This window comes from Macaca thibetana, chromosome 11, assembly GCF_024542745.1.
Source record: "Macaca thibetana thibetana isolate TM-01 chromosome 11, ASM2454274v1, whole genome shotgun sequence".
Lineage (NCBI taxonomy): Eukaryota > Metazoa > Chordata > Mammalia > Primates > Cercopithecidae > Macaca > Macaca thibetana.
Genome location: NC_065588.1, coordinates 100573117 through 100594387, shown reverse-complemented (window position 1 = coordinate 100594387; position 21271 = coordinate 100573117). Strand labels below are relative to the sequence as shown.

Below are 21271 nucleotides of genomic sequence, written 5' to 3'. Positions count from 1 at the left end.
TGTACAACACACATACGTGTGTGCCCGTGAGCCCAGGGTGTGAGCCTCAGTAAAGGAGAGGAGAAGCTGCAGAAACAAAGCAGTGACTCAAAACTCCCTGTCTCAGCACAGCGCTGATCTCTCCAGCAGCACTTAATAGTTATGCATAAAACATGAATACTTATGCATGAATGAATTTCATTATAAATACAATTAACAATCTCGTTCTCAGATACGACACCTCATGAATCTAATGAACAAAGTTTACAGAGAGTCACATATCACTCTCCATAACTAAATTCAGATTTCAGGAGATGTGTGTGAGGTAGGACAGGCAAGCCCTGAAACTGGGGCTTAGCCCGGGAAGGTTCTTGGCTTCACTCAGGAAAGAATTCAAGAGCAAGCCAGTGGTGGAAGAAAACAGCTTTATTGAGGCAGCAGTGGTACAGCTCCATGTCTGCTCCTGCAGAGCAGGGCTATACCCACTTTTTATTACATGCAAATTAAGGGGTGTTATTCAGAAATTTCTAGAAAAGGGATGGTAACTTCCAGGTGTTGCCACGGCAATGGTAAACTGTCATGGCACTGGTGGGTGTGTCATGTGGAGAGGTGCTTTTACCTCTCCCCTGTTTCAGCCAGTCTCCACTCTGGTCCAGAGTTTGAGCCCTGCCTCTAGAATAGAGTTCCGCCTTCTACCTCATATGCAGACTGTCAAAATCAGCCCACGTAACTCAGAAGTATGTATAATTGTTATTAACAGCTTTAGAAGCTGTGTTGAATTCCAAAACGATGGGACATCTTTACCATGGCACAGAACAATTCTGAGATTAATTTAAAAGGGACAAAATAAAAACACACTCAGAAATGCATGCAACTGCCATAGTCACTATATATCCCACTAATAGTCACTTACATAATAACAGGTTTGATTTTCCTAAAGCCACTGGATTCCTGTTTGTTCACTGGTTGGAGGGATCATGTGACTCTCCTACCCAGCTGAGCATCTGGCAGAGAGATGTTCACTGGGAGATAAAAACTCCAAGTTCCAGGCTCTACCTTCAAACAAATGTGTGCCTTGCTTCTCAGCAACCTTGAGAAGGCTGAGGCCACACCACAGAAAAATGTGAGTCTCATATGTTTGGTATATGAAACTACACCTATGTAGTTTTTAAAATAGACTTTGTTAGAGGAGTTTTAAGTCCACAGCAATATTGAGCAGAAGGTACAGAGATTTCTGTATACTCCCTGCCCACATACATGCACAGCCTCCCCGACTATCAACTTCCCCCATCAAAGTGATCTATTTGTTACAATTGACAAACCTGCACTGATACATCATTATCACCCAAAGTCCAGAGTTTACATTAGGGTCCACTCCTGGTGCTGCACATTCTAGGGTTTGCACAATGTGTAATGACATGGATCCCCCATTGGAGTATCACACAGAGTAGTTTCACTGGCTTAAAAAATAAATCTAGTTTTTATATACTAATTTTTTTTTTCACTGAGGTATAAACTGTAAGCTTTTTTCTCATATCATTAACTACTTTCTGAAAAACAACCTTTAAATGGCTGTATTAGTTGGAGTACAGGCTAAGCAGCTATGCCAGAGACCCAAAGTTCAGTGTCTTCAAAGAGTAGTGTGTGTGAGACGTTTGTTCTTTCCCACCCAGCAGATGGAGGTGGGGGTGGGGGATGCTACAGGGTGTGGGTCATCAGGGCCCTGGTTCCTTCCAACTTGTTGCTCAGCATCTGCTTGCTTCTTGACTCATCTGCTTGCTCATGGCTGGCCTCCAGCCCTCCAGAGTGGGTGTCAGGTCATTCACAGATGCAGGGGAAAGGGAAAGTGGAGAGCAAGTGTTTTTCTTATACGTAACATAACACATTCACATCCATTCTATCCCAGAGCTTAGCCACAGAGCAACTTAGTGTCATGGAGGCTGGGAAATTCAGTGCATAGCTGGGTACCCAAGCACATTGCTAAAATCTATGTGTGGGTAGAGGTTGGCGGGGCGAGGGGGGGTTCTACTACCAAAAGGACAAAGGGAAGAAGGACAGAAGAACAATTAGATGTTTCCAATCATTTGGATAAACTTTCTCCCATATTTGGATATTTCAATTATTTTTCATTTTTCACTAATATAAATAATACTGTGAACACCCTTATACACCTAGCACCCCCTTCGTGCCAGCCACACTATTCTAAGCACTTCATGTGTGTGTTAACTTGATCCTCACAGCAACTCTGGGAGGTGAGCACAAATATTATCTCTATTTTGTGGTAAGAAAAAAGAGGTACTGGGGGTTAAGTTACCCTGCTGCAGGGGCTGGGCTTGTAACCACTGCCTGTAGGAAAGCCTGCACAGGGCTTTCTCTTCAACACCCCTTTATTTCCATTCACTTCCTATTTCCCTCTCCATAGACGGCCCCTCTGATGCAGTGCACGTGTACTATTCTGCTTGTAAAACATGTACCATGGTTTCACGGGCATGCATTTTTAGTACACAGAAGCAGTTTAGGGGGCTTGGTCTCTCTTTCTTTCCACTCGCCTCCACCCATGGCATGAGTACTCCCCAAGTACTGCTCCACCATATTGCATCTGCCGCAGCCGACTCATCTATTCCCCATGAGGGCCATCAGGATGGAGTTCAATTTCTGCACACGGTGCCATAACGGGTGTCTTCGTGCACGTTCCCTTAATGGATACACAGAATTTCTCTGGGGTTGAGAGCCAGGAGCCGTACTGCTGGGTCACGGGCTACACAGTGCCTGAGGTGTAAACACTGAGCAGCAAAGTCTCTTCTCCAACCAGCAGGGCCTGACAGTCCCCTCGCCTAGCTCATCATTTGGCATTAACCAGCTTTCTGATGTGTGCAAATCTGATGGCTGTAAAGCAATCTCTCATTACTTTAATTTGCCTTTCTTAACGACTCATGAGTTTGTACACCTCTCCTATCCTGGTAGACTTTCGGGTTTTATCTTTGGTGAATAAGCAGTTCAATGTCCTTTGCCCATTTTCTTTTGTGGTTCCTGTCCTCTTGTTGATTCGTCAGAGTTCCTTGAAGTCACCTGGGTCTAAATTCCTTATCGGTTTTAGACACTGAACTGTCCCCTCCCACATGGTCATCTCTGTATTAACTTTTTCCATGATGGTCTTCATGAATCAGAACTTCTGGGGCAACTGGCACATCAATGCTTTGCCTTTTGGTTTATGCTTGAGACCATGGTTTAAGAAACCCTCACCCACCTCTAGGTCACAGAGGTATTTTCCTATATGTACCATATAAATTGTATGGTTGTACCATATACATTTAGGTCTTCAATATGTTTCAAGTCTATCTTTGTCATCCAGTGTTAGGTGAGGATCCAGTTTTATAGCTACACATATAGCAAATAAGTTTTCCCAGAATTACCTGCTAAACTGTTTGCCCATCCCCCTTGATTTTCAAGCCCTGTAAAATTTTTTAGCTATGTGACCTTAGTCATTCGAGCCCATAAACAAAGTGTGTTGCAGTAAAACTGAGCACCAGGGTGGCGGCCTGCTGTTAACAGGGATGGACACTAGGAGGCACACCTTCTCTTTTGCCTTGGAGTCACCTATGCCACATAGAAGCCACATAGTGTGAGCCTGGACGAGTGACTGACTCTGAACTTCCCTTTTTTCATCTAAAAAGTGGGTGTGGGGCCGGAGGCAGTGGCTCATGCCTATAATCCCAGCACTTTGGGAGGCTGAGGCGGGTGCATCACTTGAGGTCAGGAGTTCAAGACCAGCCTGACCAAAATGGTGAAACCCCATCTCTACTAAAAATACAGAATTAGCCGGGCATGGTGGCACACGCCTGTGAGCCCAGCTACTTGGTAGGCTGAGGCAGGAGAACTGCTTGAACCCGGGAGGCGGAGGTTGCAGTAAGCTGAGATTGTGCCACTGCACTCCAGCCTGGGCAGCAAGAGTGAAACTCCATCTCAAAAAAAAAAAAAAAAAAAAAAAAAAAGAAAGAAGAAGAAGAAAAAAGAAAAGTGAGTGTAGCACCAGTTCTAAAGGTTCTTACAAGATTAGTGGAGCCACTGCGTGGAGGGCGTTTTGGATGTTCTTTCTCTGCCTGCAGCTCTCATTAGTAACGCCTCTTCTCTTTTCATTTCCTCTCTGGGCCATTTTAAGGCCTTTATTCCTCTATGCACTTGTACTTCCAGAGCCCACTCATTCCAGACATAATGAAATGCGTCACTTTCCCTCTGTCAATATACTTCATTTACAGACATACAGGAATCAGATTCAATTGCAGTTGATTGGCATAAGGCAAGTATGTAGGCATTTCAATTTGTCCATTGTAATTTTCTTCTGTTATTTTCCCTCATATTCTGGAGCTGTTTCAAAATGGTTTCAAAGGCTTTTGTAAACACTGGGCCTTTTGCTCATGGCACTTAGCGGGGATGAAATAGCCTCGCCTTCTCTACATTAGCAACACTAACAGATCTTGTGGTTGTCATTCGTTTTTTTGTGTGTGGATATTGACTCAGAGCCCTCCACCTCTCCTCCCTCCTCGGCCCCAGACCCACCTCCCTGTCTTCTCTTTAGTGGACCCCACTGACGGCCTGGCCGGGACTTTCCAATTGAGGATGAGGAGTGACCATAAGGATTAAATGTTGCTATGTACATAGCACTTACAACACGACCCTACTAGGCAGGGAGTAAGCATATGAGAAAAAGTGACTATTATTATTACATGATTTGGTTAGAATGGAGAGTGGAAAGGAAGGTGAGAGAGACAATTTAGTAGCAATTGCAAATCAGAGCAAAAGATAAAGGAAGCCTTTAAAAAGGTGGTTGCCATGGAAAAGACGAGACCAAAGAGAATGAAACCTGTGGGACTTCACAGTGTTCTTTCATTCCAATGATGTAGAAAGTACTGACAGTGTACTTGGGGCTGTTCTGAGAGCCGGGTTGATGGGAAAGCAAAGGAAAGTCTAGTCTTCCAAAGAAGAGTCCAAAGGGGCAAGAGGAGGTGGGAAGACGGCAGCCTCCACACAAGGCTTTGGTCTCCCCGCCCCCAAGCTCAGGACAGGCAGTTCAACAACACAGGCCTAAAAAGTGGCTTCTGTGTTGGCCTGAAGAGTACAATTACTGCTCCTATTTTACAGAAGAGGAAACTGAGGCCAAGTGAAGTTAAGCACAGATAACTTGGCAAAAACGGCGCTGCTGGGATTCAAACCTGTGTGGCTTGGGTCTGGAGTGAGTTGGGAATTTAATCTGCTCAGAGCCCAGCTGTCTGTTAGTTCTGCAGGGCCAGGCGTAGGGTGAGGGAATAGGAAACTGAACTCTCAGCGCTGTTAAAGGACCAATCTCGCTCTGGGGCAGCATGTGCCTCCTTAGATTTTGCGGCCGGGGGCCTCAACCTTGTCCCAGCCCTGTACCCGTGTGCCTTCTCTGCTTCTCACTGCCCCAGAATGGTGCCCAGCATTGGCCTGCATTTGGGCCCTTCTCTGTCTCCATGCCCCTCCAAACCCCGAACCTGGACTACATCCATGCTTTCACTTGCCAGGGGTTTGCCTGGCGCATCCTTCCTTGACCATGTTTCTAGATCTAAACCTTGCCATCCCTCATCATGGACAGGGTTCCCAGGATCTGCAGGGAACCCTCAGGCAGCTCTGTTCCAGTGTGGGCTCTTCCTACAGCTGCAGGTTCCTAGCAGAGCTTATCTCTTTTCTATCAGCATTCATGCCCTGTGGTACGTCATCATTCTTGAGACCTTAAACACCTTTCTGGGCGGATGTTGTGACATTTGTTTAACTGTATCCTGGACTTCATTTTGGAACTCCGGGCTCATGTCCAACTGCCCACTTACCATCTCTACTCAGCCGCCTCATGAGCATCTCAAACTCAGCGCCCAAAACCCAAGCTTCTTATTAATTCCCACCCATCTTCCTATAGTTTTCCCACCTCAGTGAAATGGCACTTCCATCCTCAATCCTTCCAATTCTTCAAGTCCAAAACTCTGGAGTCATCCTTGACTCCTCTCTCTCCCCCACCCCACGTCCAATTTAACAAAAAATCCTACTCTCCAATTAGGTCAGAATGAGACTCAAATTAGGTCAGAATGTCCATCCACTACCATGGCTTAGGCATCATCTTCTCTCCCTTAGATTACTACAGTGGACTCCCTGCTTGGTTCCCACCTTCCACCCCTCCCTCAACCTCAGGCTGCCCTCAGCCCAGCCCCAGAATGCTCCTGAGAACCTATAAGTTAGCACACCCCTCCTCTGCTCAGAGCCCTCCAATGGTTCCCAGTGATGCCAGTGCAACAAGATCCTATACCACCTGCCCCTCTCCCTGTTCTGTCTCCAACCTTGACTCCTTTCCCCACTCAACTCCACTGTACTGGACATTCCTCCAACCTCCCAGGCATATGCTGCCTCAGGGCCTTTGCACTTGCTGACCTCTGTGCCTGGAATGTGCTTTTCCCCAGATATCTGTTTGGCTTTCTCCCTCACTTCCTTTGAGTCTTCAACCAAATGTCACCTTCTCACCGAGGTCTTCCCTGACCACCTTAATTACAATTCCACTGCCTATGCCCCACAGCCGTAACCCTACTTCTGCTTAGATTTTTCTCCATGGCATGCCAGGTGCGGTGGCTCACACCTGTAATCTCAGCACTTTGGGAGGCCGAGGTGGGCGGATCACGAGGTCAGATCGAGACCATCCTGGCTAACACGGTGAAATCCCGTCTCTACTAACAATACAAAATATAGCTGGGCGCTGTAGTCCCAGCTACTCGGAGGCTGAGTCAGGAGCATGGCGTGAACACGGGAGGTGGAGCTTGCAGTGAGCTGAGAATGTGCCACTGCACTCCAGCCTGGGCGACAAGAGCAAAACTCCATCTCAAAAAAAAAAAAAATTTTTCTCCATGGCACTAACTTCTATATAATTTACTTATTTGTGTTTTGCCTGCTTACCTCCACTATAACATAAGTACTTTCAGGATCAGGATGTCTGATTTTTGTTCACTGCTCAGCTCTACTGCCTAGAAAGGTGCCTGCTGCATAGTACTTGTTGAAGAAATGAAGGAATAACAATTTTTTTACACTCACCCACCTCACCTGACCACACTCACCCTAGAGTGAGGTGTGTTTCTTCATTTTGTGTCCACTGTGCTCTGGACATAAAGGATAGTCCATAATTTTCTTCCTTCACTCTACTGATTTAGCAAACACTCACCCAGACTGTTTGCTTTTACAGTTATTAGGCAGGTTCTATGTATCAGCATTATACACAAAAGGAAGCCAATGGTAAGGGCTTCTGAGGCCTCACTTGATGTCAGTAGGATGTGTTTCCTGCATACCCACCACGTGTGAACTGCAGGGCCAAGGACCTGTCTGCTTTTTTTTTATAAGTGATGTATGATTTCTTCACACTCTTCAATTTCACTGCAAACAAGAATGTGCTTACATGGCTGGGTGTGTTGAAGAATGTAGGATAATCTACAAAGATGATGATGGGCAGGATGGTGGTGTGGAAAAATAGATAACTGGAAGTTAAAACTGGCTTCTGTGTTTGGCTGTTTAACCTTGACCTTGATGTTGAGTCGGTAGCTTTGCCTATTTAGCCCTCAGTTTCTGCATCTGCAAAAGGACTTGGAGGAGCCAACCTCCCTTTCCAATCTCAAATACTATGAAATAGTGCTGGATAGATGAACAATTGTACTAAAGGACGTTCACTGGCAAGACCACACTCACTTAGAGGGCCAAGGGACGCAGAAGCATCCTAGTCTGCTCTGCTCAGCTTCTTGTGAGACCTTGCGGCACAAAAAAGTGCCCAGAGGGCAATGTGTCAACGCATCAGTAAAGTGCATTAGCAGGAAAGGTACTGCAGTGAAACCCTGCTTCCTTGCCATGGAACCTCACGTTTAAAAACTTAATGCCTTCCTTTTCTTTTCCTAAATCTTGTAAAATGTTGAAAGTTGAGTGCTGTGACATAAAGAGGGTATAAGGCTTGGCCTACTTGTTCTATAACCTCCCTCTCCAACTCCCACGTACTAATTATCTATTGCTGTGTCAGAAATTACCCCAAAATTTAGAGCATGTTTAACCCATTCCTCAACTTCAGAATGATGTTGGAACCGTGGTGGGTGATGGTCAGGAAGGGCTTTCTGCTATAGCATCTTTCTTTCTAGTCTGGTCTATTTCTGTATATGAGAACTTGATGGACATATTCCTATTACCTAGTATTCTACCAATACTCCAAGCCGAACCCTCTTCTAAACTGCTTGTTTTTAAAAGTTTATTAAAAATATAGATATTATCCCTTAATAGTTTAAGGTAGAACCAAATAAAAAATATATAGATAGATAGATAGATAATACTGATAAACAAATGCACAAGTCCTGAGCGACCTTTCAGTCATGGCTGCCCCTTCCTAATCCCATCTGGTATTGTTTGACTGTGTCCCCACCCAAAACTCACCTTAATTGTAGCTCCCATAATTCCCACGTGTTGCGGGAGAGACCTGGTAGGAGATAATTGAATCATGGGGCAGGTTCCCTCATACTGTTCTCGTGGCAGTGAATAAGTCTTATGAGGCCTGATGGTTTTATAAGGGTAGACCCCCTTCACTTCGTTCTCATTCTGTCTTGTCTGCTGCCATGTAAGACGTGCCTTTTGCCTTCTGCCATGATTGTGAGGCCTCCCCAGCCACATGGAACTGGGAGTCGGTTAAACCTTTTTTCTTTATAAATTACCCAGTCTCGGATATGTCTTTCTCGGCAGTGTGAAAACAGACTAATACACCATCCTCTGTTCTATCCCTTCATGGGTAACTACTGGCTTCTATTTTATAATCATCATTTTGAATTCTCTTGCTTTCCCTTAGGGTTTTACAGTTTTATCTCTGAACACTGTATTTCTTAGCTTTGTCTGTCTGTGCACATAATGAAATCATATTGCACATACTCCTTTGACTTTTTCACTCAATACTGTTTCTTAGATCTATTTTGTTACATATATTTTGCTGTTAGTCTTGTGTTACATGGACACACCGCAACTCATTTGCCCATTCTCATGGTGATGGGTATTTGGGCTGCTTCCAGGTTTTTGGGATTTATTTTGTTCTGCAATTAATAACAGTGTTATGAACACTCCTGTACATGTCTTTAGATGTGTAGACAGAGCATTTGTGCTGGGTATACACCTAAGTGTGAAACAGCTGGGTCATGAGCTATCCATGCATTTATTTCTACTGGGTAACAACCAGTACCATTTTTTGGTTTGGGGGGTTTTTGCTTGCACCTAAATGATGAAAAACTTTATTTTACATTAAGGTATCTGGAAAATGAAACTGCACTGGGGGCAACTGATAGATGAGGAATGATCCATGTGTTAAGTACAAAACTCAATTATACAATTATAGAATTACTATTACTAGTATCAGATACTCCAAACTATCAATGTTTAATAGAAGACGTGATTTACCACACTAAAAGGCTAGATGTGACATATGACAGAATTTTAAGCCAGCAGCTATAAATGTAGCATCTATGTGTATATTTTAAAAATCAAATATTGGGAAAAAAACAAATATTGAGGAAGAGCTCTGGCCTTAAACAAATCTTACCTGAAATCCAACCAGAAAGCCAGTTGATGATCTTTTAGCAATTTAAATTCATTGTATGAAAAAAAGTATGAATGCTAAATGAATCCAATGACAAAAAGGGCACTTTTTTTGGGGGGGGGGGGGAACTACCAAATAAAGTGGTTTTCTTAAAACATGTAAAAAAAAATTTCAAATCATTTTCGAAATGTTTGATATGCGGATCTTCACTGTTTTCCAAAGTGACTGAATAATTTACATCCCCACCAGCAATAATAATAAGTGTTCCAGTTGCTCCACATCTTTGCCAACACTGGATACTGGCACTCTTAGAATCTGCCATACACTGGGTACATCAGGGCTCTCCAAAGAAACAGAACCAATGGATTTTATACAAATGTGTGTACATAAAATATGGAAAGAGATTTTTAGGAGGGATTGGCTCATGGAGCCTGAAAAGTCCCACAGTCCCATCTGCAGGCTGGAGGCCCAGGAAAGTGAATCATGGAGTTTCAGTCCAAACCTGAAGGCCTGAGACCAGGGAGCCAAGGGTGCAAGTCCTAGTCTGAGTCTAATGTCCCAAGAGCCAGAGCAGCAAGGTCTGAGGGCAGGAGAAGATAGATGTCCAAGCTCAAGGGCAAAGAACAAATTCACCCTTCTGCCTTTTGTTTGATTTGGGCCTCAAGGATTGGACAATGCCTACCCACACTGGTGAGGGTGACCCTCTTTACGGTCTCCTGATTCAAATCAATGTTAATCTCTTCCAGAAACACCCTCACAGACACACCCAAGACTATTTTACCAGCTATCTGGGTACACATAAAATTAACCATCCGGGCTGGGGACAGTGGCTCATGTCTGTAATCCCAGCACTTTGGGAAGCCAAGGCAGGGTGATCACTTGAGCCCAGGAGTTCAAGACCAGCCTGGGCAACAGAGCAAAAAACCCCATCTCCACAGAAACTTAAAAAATTAGCTGGGCATGGTGGTGCATGCCTGTAGTCCCAGCTACCTGGGAGGCTGAGGTAGGAGGGTGGCTTGAGTCCTGGAGGTTGGAGGCTGCAGTGAGCTGTCTTCGCGCCACTGCACTCCAGCCTGGGAGACAGAACAAGACCCTGTCTCAAAGAAAAAAAAAGTAGCCACTCACAGTGGGTATAAAATGGTCTCTCACTGCAGCTTGATTTGCATTTCACTGCAGTTTAATTTGCATTTCCCCTCACTAGTGAGGCTGACCATTTTACGGTTTACGACCTTTCTACTTTCATTAATATTTAAATCAATGGTTCCTGACATAACAGGAAGAAATTAAAAGGCTTTCTATATGGCCATCTCTGATAGGTATGGCTCTGCCTGTCAATCCAATTACATCAATCTTCTAAGTGCCTCTGTAGTGCCAGACCTTGTGCTAGAAGCTGTGGGGCACACAGAGGTAAAGAACCCTCATTATCTAGTGGTGGTGACAGATAGACCAGATAGACACACTAGACTCCATGCAGAGTAATTCAAAGTGCTCTAGAGACAATACAGAGTACCCTGGGAGTACAGGTAGAGAACCAGCTGGAAGTTACATAGAGCAGGTGACCTTTGAGGGAGGTTAGGAGTAGTTATGTGGGGACATAGAGCAGGTGTAGCCAGAACAGGCAAAGGAAAGCACAGGCCAGAGCTGCAGGCAACAGTTCCAGGGTCTGGCAGGGGACTATGGGTCTAGTTACAAGCCTTGGGAAAACCTCAAAGGCTTGAGACAGGGAAGTTCAGGCAATAAAAGCCGGGCTCTAGTGTGGAAGTAAACTGGCAGTGGAAAGTCCAGTTAGGAAAGTGTTAGAACATCTCAAGACAAGGTATTTATTAAGCATGCAGCCAGCATTGCTTGATAGCATGTGAAAATGTGAAGTCCCAGGAATTGATACAGCAGACCTAAAAGCTTCCATTTGTCAGAGATGAATGGGAGGCTGCACTGGGTAACTAAGGTTAGGCCTTTGAAGTCACAGACCCAACTCAGGCCTCAAAAACGTGATGCATTATTAACTGGCTGTGTAATCCTAAGAAAGTGACTCATACTTCTAAGCCTGTTTCTCCATCTATAAATGGGTACAAAAGCACCTTCTCTAAAAGGATTGTTGTAAGGATTACATCACCCAGGGTGTGTCAAGCACAGTGCCTGCATGCGTCGCAGTAAACACTCATTTAGCTGTTGTTATTAGCACACAGCAACTACTTACCACAGAAAGGAAGTACAAACTGGGAAGGTTTTTGGTAAAGATTACATAAAAGAGGAGTTTCTGCTTAAAAAGTGATACCTAAGAAGATTAAGTGCATGTGAATGTAAAATCTGAACATGGTAATCAACATTTCTGTAAACATTTATTGACCATCTAGTGCCTGATACTGCCAGAAGATGGGAAATGGCAAGGAACTTATCAGTCTATCTATACTCAAATCAGCATAGCATCATTGGAGCCTACTCAGCAGCTAGTTCTTCAACACAATGTCAGAGATCTACTCAATACTCTTGGAAAGACTCCCAAGACCATCATTCAGTAAGAAGGCACACATGTGGATATTATTAACGCCTTTTAATGTTTCACATTGTTTTGTATTTTTCAGAAGATTTGTAACAAAAATACATGGAACTTAGTATATATTTCAACAAAATGGGTAAATACAGAATCTGAACAAGACAAGTCTATAAGATATAATCCTTCTTGTGGGGATAGAACATTCCACTCCACTAAGAAAAGAGAATCACAACATGATTAGGCCTGACTATCTCATACTGCCTACTGTGCTAATTTCAGACTGGTGGACTTGGAGGAAAAAAACAAATTAAAAATAAATAAATAAAACTGAATATGGTCAACTGCCTCAATTGCCCTCTCCTTTTCCCATTTCCTATTTCTTCGTAGAGCCAGATGAGATGAGGACGTGAGGCAGAGCCCTGGGGGGACGGTCAGGGGCTCTGCTGCCTAAATGCCAGGCAGATGCACGGGTTCCCTGAGGTGGCCCAGAAATGTACTTGGAAACAACCACTCAGTGCTGTAACTGAGAAATACAAGTAGACAGAGGAGCAGGAACGAAAAAGGAGCTTCAAGAACTGCTGGCAGGAGGCCTGATGTCCACAGCACGTGTTCAAAACTCAACTTACAGTTAGAAAAGACAGCTGAAATAGAATCCTCAGCCAGTATATTGACAAACACATAACTGAGGCATTAATACCTCTTTATAATAACGCAAGTTGGAATGCTAACAAAGCATAAACACTTCTGCAAAAATTCCACAAGGCACAGTTGTTCATTCAACAGAAAAAGTCAAAACCACTTGGTTTTTAAATGAAAATCCTTCACATCCACCTGTGTTCAAAATAATAATAATAACTTATGATATTAATAATTTCCTTTAAAAAGCAATTACCACAAAAGATTTAAATCATAAGCATGAAAAGACTTATTTTCCTACTAATGTAGTCTTAGAAAGGAATAGATACCTAACACCATTATATGTTGTGTTTTTAGCATAAAAGGTAAAGCTAAAAACTTTAAAGTTTTAGGTAAAACTTAAAGGTAAAAAAAAGTTAAAGGTAAAAACTTTTAAACAAGTTACGTGTTTTCCATTGCAAATGATCTCAGCTTGCTTAGACCAACACACAATAAACTACAGACAGAAAGATATGTACTGTTTCTCCCCCATTTCTGGTGTATGTCTGCCTCCATGACAAATAATAGTGAGAATCATACTGTACTACCAAACGCCAGGCAATGGCTGGCCAGGTAGCCATTTCTCTTCCTAAACAGACCTTAAAATAATAATCATCCGTGATATAGCACACAGAGGCAAACTTGGCTAGAGTCGATCGCAGATGTAGTTGTTTTGGGCATATATGAGAGAAGAAACTGCTGAGCAGGTCAGTAAAGAACAGTCCATTTCAGCAGCAGGACAGTTCTCTTTCCTGGGACAAGCCTACAAAGCCTCCAAGGGAGCCAAACTATCCCTCTTCCATGCAACAAGACACCTTGTATGGATACTCTAGCCATGACTTACTTTTGGACAAAAATCAACTGCTAACGTTTTTCATCTCTAATATCATTAACACCATGGAGAAAAAAGAAAAAAAATCAACATTAGAAAACTTGACGAGAATAAGAAAATCCACAAGGAAAAGTCATGCTAAAACTGATTTGACAGTTGTTCCATCACCGCCTACCCCATGGGCTTGAGACTGGTGACTTCATGGATGCATCCCTTTGATGCCCTGCCAAATGTCAGCTTCAAGTCTGTCAGTGACCCCAGTGTGATGCTGCCTGCCTTCTATTCACCAACTCCTATCCAAAAGATCCAAGGGGGCCTTGGGCGGTGGTAAGCACGGGACATGCGGGTGCCGAGAGCCCAAGAACCCTCTAGAAAACTTCGCCTTGGATTTGGGCACGGAAACGAGTCAGTGGTTTGGAGTCTTGGCAACAGCATCCACACTGGGGCTTAACCTCAGCAGCCAGCCTGGAGGATGCTTGCCCCAGAGCGCTTGGTCACAGACAATGTTGTGAATACCTGCAGGGGAAGAGAAAGCACAACATCTTCAGATGCCTGAGCAAATGAGGTAACAGGGAACAGTTCAGATAACGCCATACGCATTAAAACTGTCTTAGGGGACTACCAAAATGAATAAAACAGAGAAGTAGTATGATCGAGGATATTTTCTATTTCTCCAGAGAATAAAAAGGGGAAGACATTTTAAAACCAAGGTGAAAGAGAAAAACAATTTAGGTTATATCTATTAAAGAATTTTGTTAGCATGGGGATGATTAAAACAAATCAGGTACCCCCAGTTGCTTGTCAACCCTCTAAAAGAAATTCACCATAGAATATTTTGGATATAAAGAAGGGTATAAAGTGCCCAGTTAGAGCCCCATGTGTGCCACCCTGATGGCCTTTTCCTCCTTTCCCTCCACCGAGTTGGTGCTTATCATTCCTAGGCATTTCTTCCTGCATTCTCTTGTGTGTGTGTGTTTTTTTTTTTTTTTTTTTTTTTTTTTTGAGACGGAGTCTCGCTCTGTCGCCCGGGCTGGAGTGCAGTGGCCAGATCTCAGCTCACTGCAAGCTCCGCCTCCCGGGTTTACGCCATTCTCCTGCCTCAGCCTCCCGAATAGCTGGGACTACAGGCGCCCGCCACCTCGCCCGGCTAGTTTTTTGTATTTTTTTTAGTAGAGACGGGGTTTCACCGTGTTAGCCAGGATGGTCTCGATCTCCTGACCTCGTGATCCGCCCGCCTCGGCCTCCCAGAGTGCTGGGATTACAGGCTTGAGCCACCGCGCCCGGCCTCTCTTGTGTTTTTTTAAGAAGCTTTACCTGCAAATGGCAAGATGATGTACATTCCTCTGTTACCCTGCTTTTTTGTATCCCATATGGATACAAATAGCTAATTCTTCCATTTTTTCACTGAATAGAGTTCGATTCAATCACTACAGTATAGAACAACACATACAGTCTAGTATATATAGTGTATATTGTAGTATTTAATTATTCAACTAGTGAATATAAATCACACATTCGGGCTCCTTCTGCTGGCCATCCAAGCTGTTGCCAATGTGCTCTTTGCAATACAATGCTGTGACATTCCAGCGCATCTCCTTGCACACAGAGCTGAAGTAAAACTGCTGGATCAGAGGGCAGGTGAAACTTTGGCTTGACTAGATTTTCAAGGTACCTGAACCAACCTATACTCTCATTTGCAGTGACTAACAAGTTCTCCTTGTTTCATATCCTTGCAAACATTTGTGTGACTTGACAGTTTTGGACAATTTTTACTTGTTACTGCTCAAGATTGCCTGTACATAAAAACAAAAATACTTGTGAATAAGGGTGAAGACAATTTTGTGTAAGGGAGGAACAATACTGAAAAAAATCTTGTCTGTTTTAGCTTCAGAGGGTGACAAAGCCTTTACTTCTCAAAAAAATCCAGACCAAATACTAATGGCCAGTATCTTAAAAAGTTTTATAATACAAATGCATCAGAAAATATGGATAATTCATACCCCCCCCAAAAAACAATCATTATAAAAAGAAAGAGACTCATCGTTGTTAGCAAAGATGTGCTAAAATCCTTGAAATAATTATCCTTTTTTTTTTTTTTTGGAGGCAGAGTCTCACTCTGTCACCCAGGCTGGAGTGCAGTGGCACAATCTTGGCTCACTGCAACCTCTGCCTCCCAGGTCCAAGCAATTCTCCTGCCTCAGTCTCGAGTAGCTGAGATTACAGGTGCCTGCCACCATGCCCGGATAATTTTTGGATTTTTAGTAGAGACAGGGTTTCACCAAGTTGACCAGGCTGGTCTCAAACTCCTGACCTCAGGTGATCCACCCGCCTCGGCCTCCCAAAGTGCTGAGATTACAGGCATCAGCCACTGTGCTGGGCCAATAGTTATCCTTTTCACACTCATTATAGAAAAAACATTGACACTGAATTTTGCAACATTTTAATTAGCACTCTTATATGCAATGCTGGTGACATTGTAAACTAGTACAACTTCTTTGGAAAAGCAATAGAATTATTTTGTTTAAAAAAAATGTATGAGTACAGATGAGGACGGGGAAACAATACATGATCATAAAAATAGCTGTGTTAGAAAGGGGTATTAAGGGCGATTCAAATGTGCTTTCTTTTCCATTTTTAAAATGAGGAAAAGAATAGAGAGCCAAAGAAGACATTTAAACAAATTCCAGGCTTATCAATTTGCAAGCCTGGGTTCCATTTCTCAGAAACTGATTTAGAAATAGGACTTGTAGGAGATTTGGATACAAAACTAAATCCACCAAAATGAGCTCTTATCTTTCTTTTTTTTTTTTTTTTTTTTTTGAGACGGAGTCTCGCTCTGTCCCCCAGGCTGGAGTGCAGTGGCCGGACCTCAGCTCACTGCAAGCTCCGCCTCCTGGGTTTACACCATTCTCCTGCCTCAGCCTCCCGAGCAGCTGGGACTACAAGCGCCCGCCACCTCGCCCGGCTAGTTTTTTGTATTTTTTAGTAGAGACGGGGTTTCACCATGTTAGCCAGGATGGTCTCGATCTCCTGACCTCGTGATCCGCCCATCTCGGCCTCCCAAAGTGCTGGGATTACAGGCTTGAGCCACCGCGCCCGGCTCTGCTTTTTCTTATACTGATGTTGTTCTTATGTTAAAAAGATAGAGGAAGCCAAACTGCCATCAATGATCAGTCTAAATAAAAAACTGGCCAAGCACCGTGGCTCACGCCTGCAATCCCAGCACTTTGGGAGGCCAAGGCAGGAGGATTGCTTGAGCCCAGGAGTTTGAGACCAGTCTGGGCAACATAATGCAACCCTGTCTCTCTCAAATATATATATATATAAGCTGGGAACAGTGGCATGTGCCTGTAGTCCCAGCTACTCAGGAGACTGAGGCAGGAACATTGCTTGAGCTTGAAAGGTCAAGGCTGCAGTGAGCTATCACACCACTGCACTCCAGTCTAGGTGACAAGAACCTGTCTCGAATAAATGAAAAAACCTGCTGAGGTCAACTTTGACAGATTTCATTCGTTCACAACTGTTTTAGAATTTTTATAAAAACATGTATTTTTTAAAAATGAGCAGAAGGGGCAGCCTCTGTGCCCTTCCATCTCAACACACAGGACTCGTACAAGGGTCAGGAACCGCTGGAAGCTTTCCACCTCACATACACGTGTCTGTCCCCGCCACTTCTAGCCACAGAAGGCTCCCTCACTTTAGACTAGGATTATACTGACTATTAATTGAAAACAAAAAACACCAAAACTTTTAATATTTGACACTAAAATTCATTTTAAGACATTACAAAGAAGTATTTTCAAATGCTTTCCGCTTGAACTATTGTTTTTCTCCTCTACAAGTGAATTTGATTTGTTGAAATTACTACTCAAAATTATGTGTAATCCGTTTCCTACGCAATGACTGCGGCTCAGGCGTTCAGAATAAATGACCACCAACCCCATCTCACACTGAATAAGGCAAACGCATTGCTAATACCCCAGGCGCTGAGAATCCCTCTCACAGGACTTCAGTCAAAACAAAAGTAGCCTCTCCTCTTACAGCAATTCCAGAATTCTAGCAATTCCCTTTGGAAATTACTTTGCTAAGGAATTTGTCAACTTTTGTAAGTAATTACTCCTCAGAGTCAAAGATTGCTCTCGACTGCCCAGGATTTTTACCAAAGTGAGTCACTGTGCCAGCCTACCACAGCTGGCCGTGGGCTGTGGCTATTTTTGAGCACTCAGTTTAAAGCAGTACTCAGGACTGGTTTAAAAATTATTATTATTTCTAATTAATCCACTGGACTAACACTTGTGAAATTCACTGACAATGTACTGGGGAAATGAAATTTTAAAAGGCATGTAAAATTAAAACACCATGTTTATTATTAGATCAGTCACTGTCAAATTATTGTTAAAATTTCTAAACTTTCTTCTTCGTTTCTATCCTTCTCTCATTATGGACTAATAAACATTCTGTGGACCACATCTGAACAGCATTCCCTACAGGATATGTCTGGATGATAAAAACAGTGGGTCCAGTAGCAAATCCAATTACTATCCAACTCAGAACTCAGCATTTGGCAGAGAAAAGAGTTCCTTCTATGAACCCCTAATACCAAGTTTCACTCTTCCTAGATCAAGAAGCTTTAAAAAAACAAACAAACAAACAAAAACTTCCCTGGGATAAATGCCCAGTAAGGAGTGGGATTGCTGGATCATATGGTAGCTCTACTTGTAGTTTTTTGAGGAACCTCCATACTGTTGTCCACAGTGACTGTGCTAACTTACTCACAGAAGTAAAAAGAACAGAGATTACTAAAGGCTGGGAAGGGTTGGGAGAAGAAGATAGGGAGAGATTTGTTAAAGGATATAAAATTATAGCCAGATAGAAGGAATATGTTCTATAGCATCTTAGGATAACTACGGTTAAACAATAATGCATACTTTCAAATAGCTAGAAGAAAGGATATGGAATGTTCTCAACACAAAGAAATGGTCAGTGTTTGAGATGATAGGCTAATTACCCTAATCTGATCACTATAAACTCTGTGTTTCAAAATATCACTATGTACCCCATAAATATGTACAATTATTGTGTCAGTTAAAAATAATTTTTTAAAAATGTCCATAACTAGGAGTTTTAAGTCTTTGGTTTTTCAAAATCCAGTATCAAAGCAAGCAGTTCATAACCAGGGTTTAAAAAAAAAAAAAAAAATCACTGGAGCTTTTTCACAATATATATCCCTCTCCAACCCCCATTAAAAATACTGTTATGACGACCTTTCAGTCCAGCCACATCTTTTCCCCTTCCAAGCCGCAGCCACATCTTCTATAATATCCTGGGGAAAAAAGCAGCTAACAGGTGCAGCTATTCAGCATCTATTAAATGCCAGGAACTCTCCTACACACTTTACAGATTGCATTTTAATCAACCCTACAGTTAGATATTCTCTTATTTTGTTTTATTTATTTATTTATCTTTTTCAGACAGAGTCTCGCTCCAGGCTGGAAGGCAGTGTCGTAATCTCGGCTCACTGCAACCTCCACCTCTCAGATTCAAGCAATTCTCATGCCTTAGCCTCCCGAGTAGATGGGACTACAGGTACGTACAGGTACCGCACCAGGCCATTTTTGTATTTTTAGTAGAGACAAGGTTTTGCCGTATTGCCCAGGCTGGTCTCGAACTCCTGATCTCAGATGATTTGCCCACCTTGCCCTCCTAAAGTGCTGGGATTACAGGTGTGAGCCACTGAGACAGGCCATTTTACTCTTTTTTTTTTTTTTGGAGACAGGGTCTCGCTGTAGCCCAGGCTGGAGAGAAGTGGCATGATCTTGGCTCAGTACAACCTCTGCCTCCTGGGTTCAAGTGATTCTTGTGCCTCACGTCTCCCACGCAGCTGGGATTATAGGCATATGCCACCATGCACAGTTAATTTTTCGTTATTTTTGGTAGAGATGGGGTTTCGCTATGTGGTCAGTCTGGTCTCAAACTCTGGGCTTCAAGTGATCCACTTGCCGCAGGCTCCCAAAGTGCTGGGATTATAGGAGTCAGCCACCACGCCTGGACTCTTATTTTATTTAATGTGGAAACCAAGCTTCTGAAAACCTGGGTGGTATGGCCAGGTCTCACTGAGAGGAATTTGCTGAGTGAGATTACAACCCAGGTCTGTGTGTCTCCACTACATCTGTGCTGCCACCAAGAATCAGTTCCATTTTAAATTCTATGCCAAATATGGTAGGACAGTCTGTGGAGATGCAGTATCACCTGCACAGCGTGGTGCTTTGGGGTCTGGACTGCCTGGGTTTGAATCCCAGCTCGGCCATGATCAGGCTGGGTAACCATGGGCAAGTTACTCAACCTCTTCGTCCTTGGTTTCCTCGTCTGTCAAACAGATATACTACCCCATCCACCGCATGGGGTGCTCATAAGGACTAAGTTAGTCAACAGGCAGGGACACAGTACTCAGCACACAGCAGGCCCTCATACACATTAGTGGTCTCATCATCGCTGTCACGAGTCTGCTCTTGCTATTACCTCCTGTTGCAGGACACAAACCTGAGTGGTCTTCAGCTCTCCCTCTTCCCATTCTCAGCCAGTTGGCAAGTACTATCAACTCTACCCTCAAATACAACAGTGTCACTCCATTTCCACTGCCACGCCTCCGGCCACTATCATCTCCTCTCATCTACCTCACCAGCCACATAACTGGATCTGCCACTCCACTTGCCCGCTCAGTCCAGCTTCCATGGTGTAGCTGGAGGAATGTTTCTGAACAATGTACCTGACCATGTTACTCCCTGCTTTAGACCTTTTGGCTGAATCACAATGCCCCAAAGGCAGTCAAAATACCCTTCCTTAGTTTACAAGACCATCACTTACCCAGCTGTTTCTCTAGCGCATATATATAAAAATAAATAAATATATATACACACACACACACTTTTTAACTCTCTAAGTTCTTTAAGCTATGGCAATATTGAGAGTCTTCTTCAGTTCCTTGAATGAGCCATCCTTTTTCCCACCCAGGCCTTTTGTACAGTGTTCTCTCACTAGCTAACATCCACACATTCTTCTAGTCTTAGGTAAGAACTCCCTCCAGAATCATCCTGCCCCAACATCCTGTGATATTGTGAAATGATGAGAAATACATATTTGCTCTTCCATCCTGTCCCTGATTCCTGGCATGGGAGCTTCAAAAACCCAGGAATTTCCTGAGTGACACTAGTGAGATGAGCATTTTTTGCTATTCATAATGAGCCCCTTTCAACCACACCTGAGCTTATGCTAATGATGTGACTCTTGGTGGGGCCCTAGATAGCTTCAAGATGGCGGCTGGTTGCCAGAGGAACCAACCATGTCATCAGAGGTAGAATTTTTAGCCCCAGTTCTGGTCCTCTACATATGGGGAAGGAGCAGGAGATTGGGTACTTACCAATGGTCAATGATTAATCAATCATGCCTACATAATGGGACCTCTAGAAATACCTAAATGAGGGGTTTGGAGAACTTCCAGGTTGGTGAATATCGAGGTGCTGGGAAGGTGCCACACCTAGAGAGGACATGGAAGCTCTGTTGTCCCCTGCCTCCCCACAACCATCTTGCCCTGTGTATCTCTTCCAATTGGCTGTTCCTGAGTTGCAACCTTTATAATAAACAAGTAAATATAAGTAAAGTTTATTCCTGAGTTCTGTGAGCCATGCTAGCA

At 43.4% G+C, this 21271-nt stretch overlaps 2 protein-coding genes across 13 annotated transcripts in view; one reads left to right on the top strand and one right to left on the bottom strand.

Moving 5' to 3' along the window:
* The window catches only part of LOC126930917 (protein BRAWNIN), a 732366-nt gene that overhangs the window by 307873 nt on the left and 403222 nt on the right, over positions 1–21271 (top strand). The gene's annotated exons all lie outside the window — the stretch shown is intronic.
* TXNRD1 (thioredoxin reductase 1) overlaps positions 12117–21271 on the bottom strand; it is a 182394-nt gene continuing 173239 nt past the window's right edge. For all 7 annotated transcript variants that reach the window (XM_050748465.1, XM_050748464.1, XM_050748469.1 and 4 more), the window contains one exon: positions 12117–14097. In XM_050748465.1, coding sequence (XP_050604422.1) covers positions 14035–14097 — 63 coding nt within the window. In that variant the 3' untranslated portion in view covers positions 12117–14034. The remainder of the gene's footprint in view (positions 14098–21271) is intronic.